The sequence below is a fragment of the Bombina bombina genome, chromosome 8, assembly GCF_027579735.1.
Source record: "Bombina bombina isolate aBomBom1 chromosome 8, aBomBom1.pri, whole genome shotgun sequence".
In the NCBI taxonomy this organism is placed as follows: Eukaryota; Metazoa; Chordata; class Amphibia; order Anura; family Bombinatoridae; genus Bombina; species Bombina bombina.
In genome coordinates this window covers 166,044,825-166,063,186 of record NC_069506.1, presented here as the reverse complement: position 1 = coordinate 166,063,186, position 18,362 = coordinate 166,044,825, and the positions used below count along the sequence as shown (strand labels likewise).

Below are 18,362 nucleotides of genomic sequence, written 5' to 3'. Positions count from 1 at the left end.
GCTTAAAAAGATGTTTGTTCAGCAAGGTTACCTTCTACAACCAATTTCATGCATTGTTCCTGTCACTACAGCAGCGTGTTTCTGGTTCGATGAACTAGAAAAGTCGCTCGATAAAGATTCTTCTTATGAGGAGATTATGGACAGAGTTCACGCTCTTAAATTGGCTAACTCTTTTACTTTAGACGCCACTTTGCAATTAGCTAGATTAGCGGCGAAAAATTCAGGGTTTGCTATTGTGGCGCGCAGAGCGCTTTGGCTAAAGTCTTGGTCAGCGGATGCGTCCTCCAAGAACAAATTGCTTAACATACCTTTCAAGGGGAAAACGCTGTTTGGCCCTGACTTGAAAGAGATTATTTCAGATATCACTGGGGGTAAGGGCCACGCCCTTCCTCAGGATAGGTCTTTTAAGGCTAAAAATAAACCAAATTTTCGTCCCTTTCGCAGAAACGGACCAGCCTCAAGTTCTACATCCTCTAAGCAAGAGGGTAATACTTCTCAAACCAAGCCAGCCTGGAGGCCAATGCAAGGCTGGAACAAAGGTATGCAGGCCAAGAAACCTGCCACTGCTACCAAGACAGCATGAGATGTTGGCCCCCGATCCGGGACCGGATCTGGTGGGGGGCAGACTTTCTCTCTTCGCTCAGGCTTGGGCAAGAGATGTTCTGGATCCTTGGGCGCTAGAAATAGTCTCCCAAGGTTATCTTCTGGAATTCAAGGAGCTACCCCCAAGGGGAAGGTTCCACAGGTCTCAATTGTCTTCAGACCACATAAAAAGACAGGCATTCTTACATTGTGTAGAAGACCTGTTAAAAATGGGAGTGATTCATCCTGTTCCATTAGGAGAACAAGGGATGGGATTCTACTCCAATCTGTTCATAGTTCCCAAAAAAGAGGGAACATTCAGACCAATCTTAGATCTCAAGATCCTAAACAAATTTCTCATGGGTCCATCGTTCAAAATGGAAACCATTCGGACAATTCTTCCTACCATCCAGGAAGGTCAATTCATGACCACGGTGGATTTAAAGGATGCGTATCTACATATTCCTATCCACAAGGAACATCATCGGTTCCTAAGGTTCGCCTTTCTGGACAAGCATTACCAGTTTGTGGCACTTCCATTCGGATTAGCCACTGCTCCAAGAATTTTCACAAAGGTACTAGGGTCCCTTCTAGCGGTGCTAAGACCAAGGGGCATTGCAGTAGTACCTTACTTGGACGACATACTGATTCAAGCGTCGTCTCTGCCACAAGCAAAGGCTCATACGGACATTGTCCTGGCCTTTCTCAGATCTCACGGGTGGAAAGTGAACGTAGAAAAAAGTTCTCTATCCCCGTCAACAAGAGTTCCCTTCTTGGGAACATTAATAGACTCCGTAGAAATGAGGATTTTTCTGATAGAGGCCAGAAAATCAAAACTTCTAAGCTCTTGTCAAGTACTTCATTCTGTTCTTCTTCCTTCCATAGCGCAGTGCATGGAAGTAATAGGTTTGATGGTCGCGGCAATGGACATAGTTCCTTTTGCGCAAATTCATCTAAGACCATTACAACTGTGCATGCTCAGTCAGTGGAATGGGCATTATACAGACTTGTCTCCGACGATACAAGTAGATCAGAGAACCAGAGATTCACTCCGTTGGTGGCTGACCCTGGACAACCTGTCACAAGGGATGAGCTTCCGCAGACCAGAGTGGGTCATTGTCACGACCGATTCAGGGTTTGCTATTGTGGCGCGCAGAGCGCTTTGGCTAAAGTCTTGGTCAGCGGATGCGTCCTCCAAGAACAAATTGCTTAACATACCTTTCAAGGGGAAAACGCTGTTTGGCCCTGACTTGAAAGAGATTATTTCAGATATCACTGGGGGTAAGGGCCACGCCCTTCCTCAGGATAGGTCTTTTAAGGCTAAAAATAAACCAAATTTTCGTCCCTTTCGCAGAAACGGACCAGCCTCAAGTTCTACATCCTCTAAGCAAGAGGGTAATACTTCTCAAACCAAGCCAGCCTGGAGGCCAATGCAAGGCTGGAACAAAGGTAAGCAGGCCAAGAAACCTGCCACTGCTACCAAGACAGCATGAGATGTTGGCCCCCGATCCGGGACCGGATCTGGTGGGGGGCAGACTTTCTCTCTTCGTTCAGGCTTGGGCAAGAGATGTTCTGGATCCTTGGGCGCTAGAAATAGTCTCCCAAGGTTATCTTCTGGAATTCAAGGAGCTACCCCCAAGGGGAAGGTTCCACAGGTCTCAATTGTCTTCAGACCACATAAAAAGACAGGCATTCTTACATTGTGTAGAAGACCTGTTAAAAATGGGAGTGATTCATCCTGTTCCATTAGGAGAACAAGGGATGGGATTCTACTCCAATCTGTTCATAGTTCCCAAAAAAGAGGGAACATTCAGACCAATCTTAGATCTCAAGATCCTAAACAAATTTCTCATGGGTCCATCGTTCAAAATGGAAACCATTCGGACAATTCTTCCTACCATCCAGGAAGGTCAATTCATGACCACGGTGGATTTAAAGGATGCGTATCTACATATTCCTATCCACAAGGAACATCATCGGTTCCTAAGGTTCGCCTTTCTGGACAAGCATTACCAGTTTGTGGCACTTCCATTCGGATTAGCCACTGCTCCAAGAATTTTCACAAAGGTACTAGGGTCCCTTCTAGCGGTGCTAAGACCAAGGGGCATTGCAGTAGTACCTTACTTGGACGACATACTGATTCAAGCGTCGTCTCTGCCACAAGCAAAGGCTCATACGGACATTGTCCTGGCCTTTCTCAGATCTCACGGGTGGAAAGTGAACGTAGAAAAAAGTTCTCTATCCCCGTCAACAAGAGTTCCCTTCTTGGGAACATTAATAGACTCCGTAGAAATGAGGATTTTTCTGATAGAGGCCAGAAAATCAAAACTTCTAAGCTCTTGTCAAGTACTTCATTCTGTTCTTCTTCCTTCCATAGCGCAGTGCATGGAAGTAATAGGTTTGATGGTCGCGGCAATGGACATAGTTCCTTTTGCGCGAATTCATCTAAGACCATTACAACTGTGCATGCTCAGTCAGTGGAATGGGGATTATACAGACTTGTCTCCGACGATACAAGTAGATCAGAGAACCAGAGATTCACTCCGTTGGTGGCTGACCCTGGACAACCTGTCACAAGGGATGAGCTTCCGCAGACCAGAGTGGGTCATTGTCATGACCGACGCCAGTCTGCTGGGCTGGGGCGCGGTCTGGGAACCCCTGAAAGCTCAGGGTCTTTGGTCTCGGGAAGAATCTCTTCTCCCGATAAATATTCTGGAACTGAGAGCGATATTCAATGCTCTCAAGGCTTGGCCTCAGCTAGCAAAGGCCAAATTCATAAGGTTTCAATCAGACAACATGACGACTGTTGCGTATATCAACCATCAGGGGGGAACAAGGAGTTCCCTGGCGATGGAAGAAGTGACCAAGATAATTCAATGGGCGGAGACTCACTCCTGCCACTTGTCTGCAATCCACATCCCAGGAGTGGAAAATTGGGAAGCGGATTTTCTGAGTCGTCAGACATTTCATCCGGGGGAGTGGGAACTCCATCCGGAAATCTTTGCCCAAATAATTCAATTGTGGGGCATTCCAGACATGGATCTGATGGCGTCTCGTCAGAACTTCAAGGTTCCTTGCTACGGGTCCAGATCCAGGGATCCCAAGGCGACTCTAGTGGATGCACTAGTAGCACCTTGGAGCTTCAACCTAGCTTATGTGTTCCCACCGTTTCCTCTCATTCCCAGGCTGGTAGCCAGGATCAAACAGGAGAGGGTATCGGTGATCTTGATAGCTCCTGCGTGGCCACGCAGGACTTGGTATGCAGATCTGGTGAATATGTCATCGGCTCCACCATGGAAGCTACCTTTGAGACAGGACCTTCTTGTTCAAGGTCCGTTCGAACATCCGAATCTGGCCTCACTCCAACTGACTGCTTGGAGATTGAACGCTTGATTTTAGCAAAGCGAGGGTTCTCAGATTCTGTCATTGATACTCTTGTTCAGGCTAGAAAGCCTGTAACTAGAAAAATCTACCATAAAATATGGAAAAAATATATCTGTTGGTGTGAATCTAAAGGATTCCCATGGAACAAGATAAAAATTCCTAAGATTCTATCCTTTCTTCAAGAGGGTTTGGAGAAAGGATTATCTGCAAGTTCTTTGAAGGGACAGATTTCTGCTTTATCTGTTTTACTTCACAAAAAGCTGGCGGCTGTGCCAGATGTCCAAGCTTTTGTTCAGGCTCTGGTTAGAATCAAGCCTGTTTACAAACCTTTGACTCCTCCTTGGAGTCTCAATTTAGTTCTTTCAGTTCTTCAGGGGGTTCCGTTTGAACCCCTACATTCCGTTGATATCAAGTTATTATCTTGGAAAGTTTTGTTTTTGGTTGCAATTTCTTCTGCTAGAAGAGTTTCAGAGTTATCTGCTCTGCAGTGTTCTCCTCCTTATCTGGTGTTCCATGCAGATAAGGTGGTTTTGCGTACTAAACCTGGTTTTCTTCCGAAAGTTGTTTCTAACAAAAATATTAACCAGGAGATAGTCGTGCCTTCTTTGTGTCCGAATCCAGTTTCAAAGAAGGAACGTTTGTTACACAATTTGGATGTAGTTCGTGCTCTAAAATTCTATTTAGAGGCTACAAAGGATTTCAGACAAACTTCTTCCTTGTTTGTTGTTTATTCTGGTAAAAGGAGAGGTCAAAAAGCAACTTCTACCTCTCTCTCTTTTTGGCTTAAAAGCATCATCCGATTGGCTTATGAGACTGCCAGACGGCAGCCTCCTGAAAGAATCACAGCTCACTCCACTAGGGCCGTGGCTTCCACATGGGCCTTCAAGAACGAGGCTTCTGTTGAGCAGATATGTAAGGCAGCAACTTGGTCTTCACTGCACACTTTTACCAAATTTTACAAATTTGATACTTTTGCTTCTTCTGAGGCTATTTTTGGGAGAAAGGTTTTGCAAACCGTGGTGCCTTCCATCTAGGTGACCTGATTTGCTCCCTCCCATCATCCGTGTCCTAAAGCTTTGGTATTGGTTCCCACAAGTAAGGATGACGCCGTGGACCGGACACACCTATGTTGGAGAAAACAGAATTTATGCTTACCTGATAAATTACTTTCTCCAACGGTGTGTCCGGTCCACGGCCCGCCCTGGTTTTTTAATCAGGTCTGATGAATTATTTTCTCTAACTACAGTCACCACGGTATCATATGATTTCTCCTATGCAAATATTCCTCCTTTACGTCGGTCGAATGACTGGGGAAGGCGGAGCCTAGGAGGGATCATGTGACCAGCTTTGCTGGGCTCTTTGCCATTTCCTGTTGGGGAAGAGAATATCCCACAAGTAAGGATGACGCCGTGGACCGGACACACCGTTGGAGAAAGTAATTTATCAGGTAAGCATAAATTCTGTTTTTTAGAATCTCATGAGGGATCTCACAGTGCTGGAGAAGGATTTTATATCATCTTATCTGAGCGGAGAGCTTTACATCATCAGGTTCTCAAAGTGCAGACAGTGCAGTACAACCATTTATGTTTTCTTAATAGATGAATATATTTCTGGGTTTACTTTGTATGCATATTTATGGTTAATTCACTTGTTCATTTGAAGTTTGTTTATGTGAAAAAAAAAATGTTTCCCAGTTAAAAGGATTTGTAAACTGTTCTTCACCAGTCCTCAAATGAAAAATAAAAAATACAATAGTTTTTCAAGAGCCATTCTCTTATTTTAACCCTTTACAGGTGCTGGTAAAAGAAGCTCCTAACTTGCATACAAGCTGCCGCCATCTTGGAGCTTACATTCTTGTACACTTTAACAGAAAAGATGAGCATTCACATAACAGTAATGTTTCTGGCTTGTTCACAGCTGTATTCTGTACTTCAGTTTAGCACATACAGAATGGAAGGTTTACATATTACACACAGTTGCACAGGTTATATATAATATATATTAAAATGCCACATTAACCATATGGAGCAATGCAGCCATTGCAAAAATGTATCGCACACACAAAAAGGAAATACAGCAGCATTACTGGTCTGTGAATGCACCGTACAAGAATACCTAAGATCGAAGGTGGAAGCGTTTAGAAAAAAGATGGGAAACTTGACCATCCATCACCAGTAAGGAGTTAAAGGGACAGTCTACACCATCATTTTTATTTTTTTAAAAGATAAATAATCCTACTATTTATTAACCATTGCCTGGTTGCCTGGTTTTGCATAAACAACACAGTTATATTAAAATACTTTATAACTCTGTGATTACCTTGTATCTAAACCTCTGCAGACTGTCCCCTTATCTCAGTTCTTTTGACAGACATACATTTTAGCCAATCAGAGCTGACTCATAAATAACTGCACAGGAGTGATCCCAATGTTACCTACAGTGTCTAAAACTGTCAAAATGTACTGAGATAAGAAACGGCCTTCAAGGGCTTAGAAATTAGCCTACCTAGGTTTAGCTTTCAACAAAGAATACCAAGAGACCAAAGCAAATTTGATGGTAAAAGTAAATTGGAAAGTTGTTTAAAATTGCATGCCCTATCTGAATCATGAAAGTTTAATTTTGACATGACTGTCTCTTTAAAATAAGAGAAAGGCTTTGAAGAGAGTTACTAGCAGTTAAATGTCCCTTTAAAAACGACTAATTAATGTCCCTTTAAAAATTACTCCCCTTGTTTAAATGATTTGGCATCTCTGTGGCAGGTAAGGGGTTATCCCTAAACCTAAACCCTTGTCTTAACACTAACCCAACAGCGTACCCTAATTCCTAACTCACTGCACCAGCTCAGTGAAACTGTAGCTGGAAACCGTGAAAGTAATGGAGACAAGTTCAATGCTTTCTTACATTGTATGGGCATTTTAATCAGAATAGAAAAGCACATCAGTATGCAAAGGAGTTCAGACACTTACTGTATTTAGCCTTGAGAGTCAGAAAACAATCCTTGAAAGGCTTGAACAAGCCTGTTATAAATGATACCAATGTTTTAGCCACATGATGTGACTGCATTAAAATACACACACACATGAAATCTAGAAGTGATGCTTTTTATATCTACCCTGGTAATTAATCCAATGGCTGTGCACGTTCATGAACAATACACCAGGAGAGAGGGGGACATTTTTATATACTTTATACAAATAATATAAACTAAATATATTTTGGTGATTTTATTGCATTTAAAAAAAATGTTGGTGCATGGTTTGAGTTTAGTATCTCTGTAAACTGCGTGATCATCCCAGGCTGACCTATGTCAGGTTGTGTTGTTTTTATAATATATCAGTGTTACACACACACACATATATATATATATATATATATATATATATATATGCAAAAACTTACATTAAGGGGTCAGTAAACACCTTGTAATTACAAGGCATTTCTGTTGCGTTGCTGTAGGATAATACATCAGCCAAGTCTTAACTTTTTTTAAAAAAAAAATTACCATCATTTACTGCAATTATTTCTCAATAGCCAAACTCCACCCAACATTTGCCTTATTTTGAGAAGCCAGTCTGGGCTTTAGTCCACAGACAACAAGGTGCTTGCTACTGTCATAAAATGAGTATAATGTACATTGTTTTGCAGCTGATATCTGAATTAAGACAATTAGGGACATATATGCAGCAGGGTTAGCATTGTGAACTTAGCAGGGTGCTTTTCAAGTTCCGTGAATTAGAAATTGCTCAATTTCCAGAGCTAAATTATAAAAAGGGGAGCAGAATAAATAATGAAAATATATTCCAAAGTTTATTCACGCATACCTAAACATTTTATATAACAATCACAAAGTGTTTACTGTCCCTTTAAAGCCAGAGTATAAGTAACGTTTAAAATCAAGGAAATTCCTAACTTAAACTGCCCCAACTCTCCCCTTCAGAGCATTTGACATCATCAATGACATCACTGATGACATTACACATGATATTGTTGATGACATCAACACTATCACTGGTGACATCACCTATGATATATAGTATAATCTGCACCATTTGAGCTCTTCCTTATATTAGCCCCTGGTAACCTTTTCATTTTCCCACTCCCTCACATGCAACCACCTCCTCATCCATGCACCTCACACGCAATCTCCTCTTCAGAATATAACCTGTCGCCTCTATTTCCCCCGCACACAACATGTTTCTTTACCTCTTACTCCCATTGGGAGCGCTGCATGGCATAATCAATGACATCACTTATAACATCACACATGATATTATGATAATGTTTTGACAGGAAATGAAAATAGAGCAACTCATGTATCTTTATTTGCTTATCAGTGTACTTTTATTTATTTGCATTTATTTATATAAAGTGTCGTTTGTTTCTGTTTATTCAGCCTTTTTTTTTTGTAAAAAGAAAAGGTGCCAATACTCATTGATTATTGACCGATATATTGTACTCATTAACCCCTTAAGCACCAATGACAGAATTATTCTGTCATGAAACAATTGAGCAAACTAAAGCTTTGTCCTTAAGGGGCTAAAGGGATACTAAACCCAAATTTTTTATTTCGTGATTCTAAAAGTTTACTCCTATTATCAAATTTTCTTTGTTCTCTTGCTATCTATATTTAAAAAGCAGGAATTTAAATGTAGGAGCTGGCCCATTTTAGGTTCAGCACCATGGATAGCGCTTGCTTATTGGTGGCTGACATTTATCCACCAATAAGCAAGCATAACCCAGGTTCTGAACCAAAAATGGGCCGGCTTTACATTCCTGCTTTTTTAATAAAGATAGCAAGAGAACATTGAAAACTTGATAATAGGAGTAAATTAGAAAGTTGCTTAAAATTGCATGCTCTATCTGAATCATTAAAGGGACACTGAACCCAAATTTTTTCTTTCGTGATTCAGATAGAGCATGCAATTTTATTCTTTATCTTTATTTGAAATGCAAGAATGTAAGTTTAGATTTTTGGTGAACAACCTGGATTGTCCTTGCTGATTGGTGGATAAATTCATCCACCAATAAAATAGTGCTGTCCAGAGTGCTGAACCAAGAAAAAACCTTAGATGCTTTATTTTTTAAATAAAGCAAGAGAACAAAGAAAAAATGATAATAGGAGTAAATTAGAAAGTTGCTTGAAATTGCAAGCTCTATCTGAATTACAAAAGAAAAAAAATTGGGTTCAGTGTCCCTTTAAACACTAAAATTGTGTTTAGTATCCCTTTATTTTTGAGAAAAGCAAAGGAACAAGGTTATTTACAATGCTTAATACATTTTGCAGCCTCTCTTGTGAAAAATAGAGTATTTACATGATGATTACAAATATTATCTGTTATGAGAAAGCAGAGGTGGTGGTACTCAATAACGGTTAGAACCCCACAAAAAAGCCCTGTTTACAGTACTGAAACAAATATGGCTTACATTTCTCTTGCTTGCATGAAACTCCTTGATAGTTCATCCACACCCTTAAACATCCCAATCCAACTCTTATGCTTAGAGCTAGATTTATTAAGCCCATACGGCAGCAAGTTCTCGCCGTCATTTATCAAGCAGCGGTCACTAGACCGCTGCTTCCTTAGCTTCTTCGCCACCTCTAATGTGGCGAAATTCAATCTCCTTGGTCTAGTCAGACCGAGGAGATTGACAGCTCCTGCCCGCGCGTGATTGGCTGTGCGCGGGCAGGGGGCGGGATTGCACGCGAGCGCAAAATTGCGCTCGTGTGCAATGCCGAATACCTGCGGGTATTTTCGCCCCGCCACAGGCGAGCTGAGGCGTACAGGAGCGCTTATACGCACCCCTGTACGCCTCAGCTTTAATAAATCTAGCCCTTAGTCCTTCATTAGAACATTTAAAGGTATGTGCCTCTTCTACTCTCTCAACAGTATAATGACTTTTAGTCATTTACATTTATGCTAATTCAAGTAAGAGATAAAGTTCCCAGAAGTCTTTAGATGCCTGCTATTTCCCTCTTCAGTTCTGTGTCTACATGTGAGGTTCATGATAGTGTGAGCTGTAGCTCTGCACCAGCCAGAAGTTTTTATTATTTTGAACAGAAGAGGTAAAAAAAAAAAAAATAGTGTGTCCCTTCTCTATTGTATTCCAGCATGATGAATCCCTGAACCCTGCCAGGTTTGCCTATCTCTAACTGGACTACCATGACACACAAAAGTGTACTTTTTTCATGGGAATTTGGACTGTGGCCATGTTCTTACTTCACGGCACACTGAGGAACCCCAAGGACAATGTAAGATAAGGATGTGTGTCAGAATCTTTTTTCCCCCAGTGAATACCTCCCTCTATGCTTCCTGCTGTCAGCATGCAGTAAACATTTCAGTATTTTAGTTTTGATTTTTTTCGTTATGGAAGTGTGTATGATGTATCTTTTTTCTTTACAAACCACAGCTTTGTTTTTTTATTTTTATGCACATAATAGAGAATTTGGGGCCGATTTATCAAGGGCCGAATGGCCCCTGATGCCCCTGTTTCCGCGCAAGCCTTCAGACCGCTGCTCCTTAACTGGTCCGCTGCCTCTGAGGCTGCGGACATCAATCCGCCCTATCCTTAAATTTCGGCATTCAGCGATGTCTGGCGTACATGATACGCTACAGCGTATCATGTCTGCCTGACTTTGATAAATCGGCCCCTATGTATAATTTGTCCATCGTGATGATTTTTTTTATATTGAACATTAAATTGATGGTAAATCCTAGCGTTTGTGAAACGCTAGGATTTACCATTGGAACAATTAAAGGGGGCTTCATCCAAGATGGTGTCCCTTGCATTCCTATTTTCTGAAAGATTTCAATAAGCCAATAGGATTAGAGCTGCTAAAATCTTATTGGCTGTTCCAATCAGCCAATAGGATTTAAGCAGCTCTCATTCTATTGGCTGTTCCAATCAGCCAATGGAATGAGAGCTCAATCCTATTGGCTGATTGGAACAGCCAATAGGATGAGAGCTGCTCAATCCTATTGGCTGATTGCAACAGCCAATATGATTTTAGCAGCTCTAATCCTATTGGCTGATTGAAATCTTTCAGCCAATAGGAATGCAAGGGACACCATGTTGGATGACGTCACTTGCATTGAAGTCCCAGTTTACGGCGGCGACCGTATGAAGAGGATGCTCTGCGCCAGATGTGTTCAGGATGGACCCGCTCCACACCGGTTGGATAAACATAGGAGATGCCATCTGGATGAAGACTTCTTGCCGCCTGGATGAGGACTTCGCCGGCTGGATGAAGATCGAAGAGGCCGCCTGGATGAAGACTTCTTGCCGGCTGGATGGATCCTTCAAGCGGGACTTCAATAACTGTAAGTGGATCGTCGGGGGTTAGTGTTAGGTTTATTTAAGGTTTTTTTGGGAGGGTTTTATTTCTCTTGTTAAGTGTATCCAGTCCACGGATCATCCATTACTTGTGGGATATTCTCCTTCCCAACAGGAAGTTGCAAGAGGATCACCCACAGCAGAGCTGCTATATAGCTCCTCCCCTCACTGCCATATCCAGTCATTCTCTTGCAACTCTCACCTAAGATGGAGGTCGTAAGAGGACTGTGGTGTTTTATACTTAGTTTATTTCTTCAATCAAAAGTTTGTTATTTTTAAATGGTACCGGAGTGTACTGTTTATCTCAGGCAGTATTTAGAAGAAGAATCTGCCTGCGTTTTCTATGATCTTAGCAGAAGTAACTAAGATCCTTTGCTGTTCTCACATATTCTGAGGAGTGAGGTAACTTCAGAGGGGGAATAGCGTGCAGGTTTTCCTGCAATATGGTATGTGCAGTTAAAATATTTTTCTAGGGATAGAATTTGCTAGAAAATGCTGCTGATACCGAAGTAATGTAAGTAAAGCCTTAAATGCAGTGATAGCGACTGGTATCAGGCTTATTAATACAGATAAATACTCTTATAAAAGTGTATTTTAAAACGTTTGCGTCTTGTTTCGGTCGAATGACTGGATATGGCCGTGAGGGGAGGAGCTATATAGCAGCTCTGCTGTGGGTGATCCTCTTGCAACTTCCTGTTGGGAAGGAGAATATCCCACAAGTAATGGATGATCCGTGGACTGGATACACTACAAAAGAAATAAATTTATCAGGTAAGCATAAATTATGTTTTTTAGATTAGGGTCGGGCATGTAAAAGAGCTAAATGCCCTTTTAAGGGCAATGCCCATACAAATGCCTCTTTCAGGGCAATGGGGAGCTTAGGTTATTAGGATAGATTTTTTATCTCGGGGGGTTGGTTGGTGGGTTTTACTGTTGGGGGGGTGTTTGTATTTTTTTTTTTTTACAGGTAAAAGAGCTGATTTCTTTGGGGCCATTGGTAGTTTATTGTAGGCTAGGGTTGTTTTTTTTTTGGGGGGGGGGGCTTTTTTATTTTGATAGGGCTATAAGGTTAGGTGTAACTCTTTTTTATTTTTGATTATGTGTTTTTTTTTCACGTAATTTAGTGTTTGTTTGTTTTTGTAACTTAGTGGGGGGTTTTTATAATTTAGTACTTTTAATGAGGTTTAATTGTAGATTTAAATAATTTAGTAGGGTTAGATTTCTTTAATATGTAATTTAGTTAATTTTATTGGTAGTTTAATTTAATTGTAATATAATAGTTAGGGTTAATTAATATTTTAAAATAGTTTATTTTAATTATACAGGTAAGTTTAAATTTATTTGAAGATAGGGATGTTGTAATTTTAATTTAAAGTTAGCGGGTTGTTAGGTTTAGGGGTTAATAGCTTAATTTATTTTTTGGCGATGGGGGGGGCTGACGGTTTAGGGGTTAATAGGTTTAGTTAGTGGTAGTGATGCGGGAGGCCAGAGGTTTATGGGTTAATAAGTTTATTTAGGTTGCGGCGGGGTCGGGGAGCGGCGGGATAGGGGTTAATACATTTATTTAGGTTGCGGCAGGGTCGGGGAGCGGCGGGATAGGGGTTAATACATTTATTTAGGTTGCGGCAGGGTCGGGGAGCAGCGGGATAGGGGTTAATAACTTTATTTATGTTGCGGCGGTGGCGGAAAGCAGCGGGATAGGGATTAATAACTTTATTTAGGTTGTGGCGGGGTCAGGGAGCTGCGGGATAGGGGTTAAACATTTTAGTATAGTGGCGGCTTTTAGTGACAGGGTATAAATAAAGTTTGGAAAAAGCCGAATAGACGCGAGATTGATGACTTCTCAACGCCACGTACTTGGTGCACGTCTTTTTGCTGGCTTTTTTCATAACTAAGGAGAGCGTATTGAGATACACAGTCGCGATGTTAGGCGAGCGTATTGGTGCCGGCGAATACAACAAAGTTGAAGCTTTGATAAATATCCCCCTTAGTGTTATGTGTGACCTTTTCTCATGCTAGGACTCGGAAAGAAAACTGTCTCTGCTCCTGTGCTCTGTAGCGGAGAGCGTGTGTCTCATAGTATGCAATACAGCACAATACACATTTTTTTAAATGTAATGTGTGGCCCAAATGAATATTTGTCTTTCATTTGTGCAGCCCTAAGAGTGTAATTCCTACTCCGTCACTGTGACTGATTTGTTGAACAAAAATTGCGTTAGGGGAAAAGCCTGTGAAAGAAAGGAAGTTTGTGAATGATGAAGTATCACGTCATTGTAAATTCTAAATTATAGTCACTCTTTAGATCTGATGTTGAGAGAGAATTTGTGGCAGGAACCTGCATTGTCTTTAGATTTTAGTGGGAATGTAGCATGAAAATAGAAAGAATGAAACATTCCTGGCTTCATAGTGAACTCATATTAAAAGTGTCTTCTCCATTATACTGTCAGGGCTTTTGATTTCCTGCACACTCAGCTCACTCTTGCTTCACCACTCTTCCATTTTTCATTAGCATGTCAGCTGTTTGGGTAGGAGGGGGTATGAGGGAGGAAAGGACATTTGGCTCCAGTGATTTAGAAAGGCTTGGGCATTATCTGTGCATCCCCTTTGTAAACACAGTCTCCATGGTAACCATTACTTCTGGATCGCTGCTTTTCTACTTGAGGCCAGACTAGTAGATGAGGGGTGGGGGAGGTAAGTGGGGGAGCGAAGTTGCTGGTTTTTGAAGTAGGGAGGTAGAAGTGAATAGTAACTACTTAAAAAGAATGGAAGGATGTTTTTTTACCCCTACATAATGCTTTGGTGCCATCCGGTTTATTCAACCATACATTGACAGACCACAGACCTAATGGTATCCCTTTCTCTGCCAAAATGATTATTATTATATATCATAACTGTTTTAGTTGTCTTTTTTACATTAAAAATATGCTATACCAATAATATAATCATAGCATGAAGTGATTTCTAGACAATTATAGACAATACACAAGAATTGTCTTGAACAAGAATGTCTTGTACAAATCCTTGGTGAACATGTAGAGAACTTCTAGAATTTTGTTTTTCATCTGCAAAAGACTTCCATGAATTATTCACCCATTCTATAGTAATTTGTGCTGCCAGCCATTTACAAAATAATAAGCTACAAACAGGCATTTCATTTTCGTGGTGCCCAAGTCGCTGGGAAATCTGCTTCCTCTTGAACCTCCTTCATATATGGCTGACAATTCAAGGACGCATGCAGGAGTCATACTCACGATATTACCAGGTATCATTGACTTGTAATACAATGATTTAATAAAATATTTGGAGCGAGTAGAAATCAGAAGGCATTCAGCCTTTTTCTACTAAATCCTAATGTTATAGGCAGACATCTAATTGACCTAGGCCAAAATAGCCCCTAGCTAAACTAAATCATTTCATATTAATAATTTGTGTATAATAAGAATAGTGCAAGAGACATGAAAGTCAAAAATAATCTTTAATGATCCAACTAAAGCTCGCAATTTAAACAACTTTCTATTTTTCTTCTGTTATCAAATTGTCTTAATTCTCTTGGTATCCTTTGATGAAGATCATATCTAAGTAGGCCCAGGAATGTGCATGTGTCCTGAGCACCATATGGCATAAGTGTTTATAAAAGTCAGAAGTGTGGTTCTTACTATATTTCTCCCTTATGGTTTAAAAGAACCTAAAAGTATATTTCCAAAAACTTGTGTATGAGAATTCAGTGTACAAACAGTAAATTTTGATTGCACTCTATGCTTACAGAAATTTTAAAATTGTCTTGGCATTGAATGTCATTGTTCAAAAAATACAAGTTACTATAATTTTAAAGTTACTTGGCGGCAGCATAGTTTTAAAGGGACAGTCTACTTGATTTTTTGTTATTGTCGAAAAAGATAGATAATGCCTTCACCCATTCACCAGCTTTGCATAACCAACCTCTAAGTTTGCCTGTTTCTAAGCTCTATCAGGCCTCCCGTTATCTCAGTGCTATTTAAATCTTGCACAACCGCTAGACAGTGCTTGTTCATGTGTCCCATATCGATAACATTGTGCTAACTCCCGCAGAGAATGATAATGGTTATGCAAAAACCAGCAATGGTTGGCTAAAATGATATTAATATAACAATGTTGGTTATTCAAAACTGGAGAATGGGTAATAAAGGGATTATCTATCTTTATAAACAATAACAATTTTAAAGTAGACATTCCCTTTAAACATAGGTTGAAGAATTAGTTCTTGCTTATGTTCTGCATTTATTTATAGCCTAGTAAAGTAGAGGACATTTCTAGCCCCATATTTACTTAGATACTCAACTTTTCTTGGGTTTAATATGAACTTGGGACTCTTTCATAAACTCTACAGAAATTATTTTAGTTAAAATGTCCCTTTAATGCTTTCATGTTTTTGTCATATTTATCTATAAATATGGAGTTTAAAATGAGTTTATAGTTTTTAGTTAGAAGTGCTTAAAATTAGTACTTTTCTTCAGTCGTATGATTTTATTTTGGAAAAAATTGTTTGATCTCTGTTATTATCCACTGAATCAGGTTCTCTGAGAGCCCACTATGCTGATGTCAGTGCACTTAGGCAGTTGATATTTTATCATCTAGTTTGAATGCTTAATACAGGTAATGTACAACAATTGTAACGCTCGTGGGATACGGCGTGACAACAATAGAATGTAGTAACTTAAATGTTTGAGGATGACTGATGGACACTGAAGTTTGCCTGTTTTGAGACAACAAACTTATCTTTGATATATAAAATTGTTGATGAAAGTGATTGTAAACTTTAATGAATTAAAGCCCATGTTAAAAAAAAAATATCTTAAAAACAGGGGCACTTTAATTTATTAAAGTTTACAAAGACTCTTATTTTTTAAAATACCTTTGCGTTATGGTAAACATAACGCCGGTCCCCCGCTTACATTTCCTGCTGTATTTAGCATATGGATGACAAATCCGGCTTCCTCCAATCATTGCGTGTCCCATGCGCTAGATGCCAAAGGGAGCACGCAACGATTACAGGAAGCTGGATTCGTCATCCATATGCTAAATATAGCAGGAGATGTAAGCGGAGGATCGGCATTATGTTTACCATAACGGAAAGGTAAGTATTTTAAAAAATAAGCGTCTTTGTAAACTTTATTTAATTAAAGTGCCCCTGTTTTTAAGATATTTTTTTATCCTGGGCTTTAATTCATTAATGTTTACAATCACTTTAAGCATAGATAAACCGTGTCACGTTTAAATATGGTATCATACGTTTAAATGCATTTCTTTTAAATTCTAAATTTCATTTACAGTATGTTGAAATCATGAGCACCAAGCAATGTGAGCTAGACCAGTTTGTAGCAGATGGTTACAAAGCTGCGCTTACAGAAGAACGGCGCCGTTACTCTTTTCTTGTCGATCGACAGTGTGCAGTGTCCAAACATTTCAGTGCCTATCACAGTAAGGTAGGTATGAGGCAGGAAGAACGTACGGTCTATATAGACCCCTTTTATTAAAAGACTATGGGTAGATTGCAATTTTTCCAATCCTGTTTATCTAATGTTTTTTCAAGTTCAGAGCAATCACAATCCAAGAAAAAATAACATGCAAAGCTGTCCCTCCTGCCATATTTGCCAATGTTCCAAGATGATTTGGAATAATAGTATTACATTGTGCATGCATAATAGACTCTGAAATGATCACATACACCATTTTAGATGTATTATTAATATATGGTATAGATTCATTAAACCTATATTCAGAATTATTTTATAGTCTCTCCGCAGTGGTTGGTATAGACATTTATATATTTATATGCATTTAACGCATACCAAATTTTTAGTGATTGGTATCCATTATCTGTATTTCCATGGTTGGAAAATAGCGATTGAATATTGTGTGAGTTAACAAACTCAGCTGTGTTTGATTTAGAAAGATTGTGATCACTTTGTTAATGGAAAAAAACAACCAATATGCAAAAAAAAAAATGGAATAGACCCCTATGTCACAATAGTCATTTGTTTGCCAATAAATACATTCAAAATAATCATATAGCTATTCCAAATAATCATCACAGGCTGTTTTAACTGTTAACAACCTCTGGTATTCGGTATTTGATATATTTCATTATTTTGTTCACAGAATTGTAAATTCTCAGAAGTAAAAAAAAAAGTTATTTTTGTATCTTACAAAATGTTGAGTCCTCTAAAATTGCACTTGGAGTTACCATAATGTTAATATGTTTGTTTTGTCCATTTTTATAGGTAAAGGAACTGTTAACTGCCAAGCTCCCATCCTGGCAACAGTCATGTACACAGCCTACTAAACTTCCTGAACGAGCCTTGGTTTTGGTGAAACAAACGGCAAACAGCTCAGCAGAGCCAGTTATTTCTAATCCAGTACCAAGCACCAAACCACTAGACGTCCCTCCAGAACTGGCTCCTCTCATAGGTGGCGGCCTTTCCTTGAATCATGTAAGTTTGGTCCTTTCCCTAATAATAAAAATGTCTAAGTTATGCTCACATTTGGTTACTTCTCAATATTAAAGTTAAAAATGCCTTCTGTATTGTACAAATGTTTGAATTTTGGTGGTAGTTATTTAAAGGGACATGAAACCAAAAATTTTACTTTCTTTCCAAAGGCAGGGAGAGTCCACGACTTCATTCCTTACTGTTGGGATACATCATACATCATATGGCCACCAGGAGGAGGCAAAGGCACCCCAGCCAAAGGCTTAAATATCCCTCCCACTTCCCCCATCCCCCCCAGTCATTCTTTGCCTTTTGTCACTAGAGGAGGATGGCAGAGAAAGTGTTAGAAGAAAGAAGATAGTCCTTTAAAGGGTATTTTCCCTTCAAGAAGAGGACTGGTACTTGAAGTAGTAATGTAAATCTCTCAGTGAGTGTATTGATGTGAGTTAGAGTCTGGAGATACAGAGAAAGTTTTTTCTGTGATGGCATCTAGACTGTTTATCTAACAGCTCCTTGGGGAACCAGTGTTAATGAGTTATACTGTTTCCCCTTTTGCACTTAGGTCCCTGTCAGAATTTCCACAGAGGACTGTCACACTCT

The 18,362-nt window shown here is 39.8% G+C and overlaps 1 protein-coding gene across 1 annotated transcript in view; it reads left to right on the top strand.

Annotated features, from left to right (window-relative positions):
* LOC128638617 (brain-specific angiogenesis inhibitor 1-associated protein 2) overlaps positions 1 to 18,362 on the top strand; it is a 276,667-nt gene that overhangs the window by 190,629 nt on the left and 67,676 nt on the right. The window contains exons 7-8 of the mRNA XM_053690680.1: positions 16,605 to 16,757; positions 17,556 to 17,765. Coding sequence (XP_053546655.1) covers positions 16,605 to 16,757; positions 17,556 to 17,765 — 363 coding nt within the window. The remainder of the gene's footprint in view (positions 1 to 16,604; positions 16,758 to 17,555; positions 17,766 to 18,362) is intronic.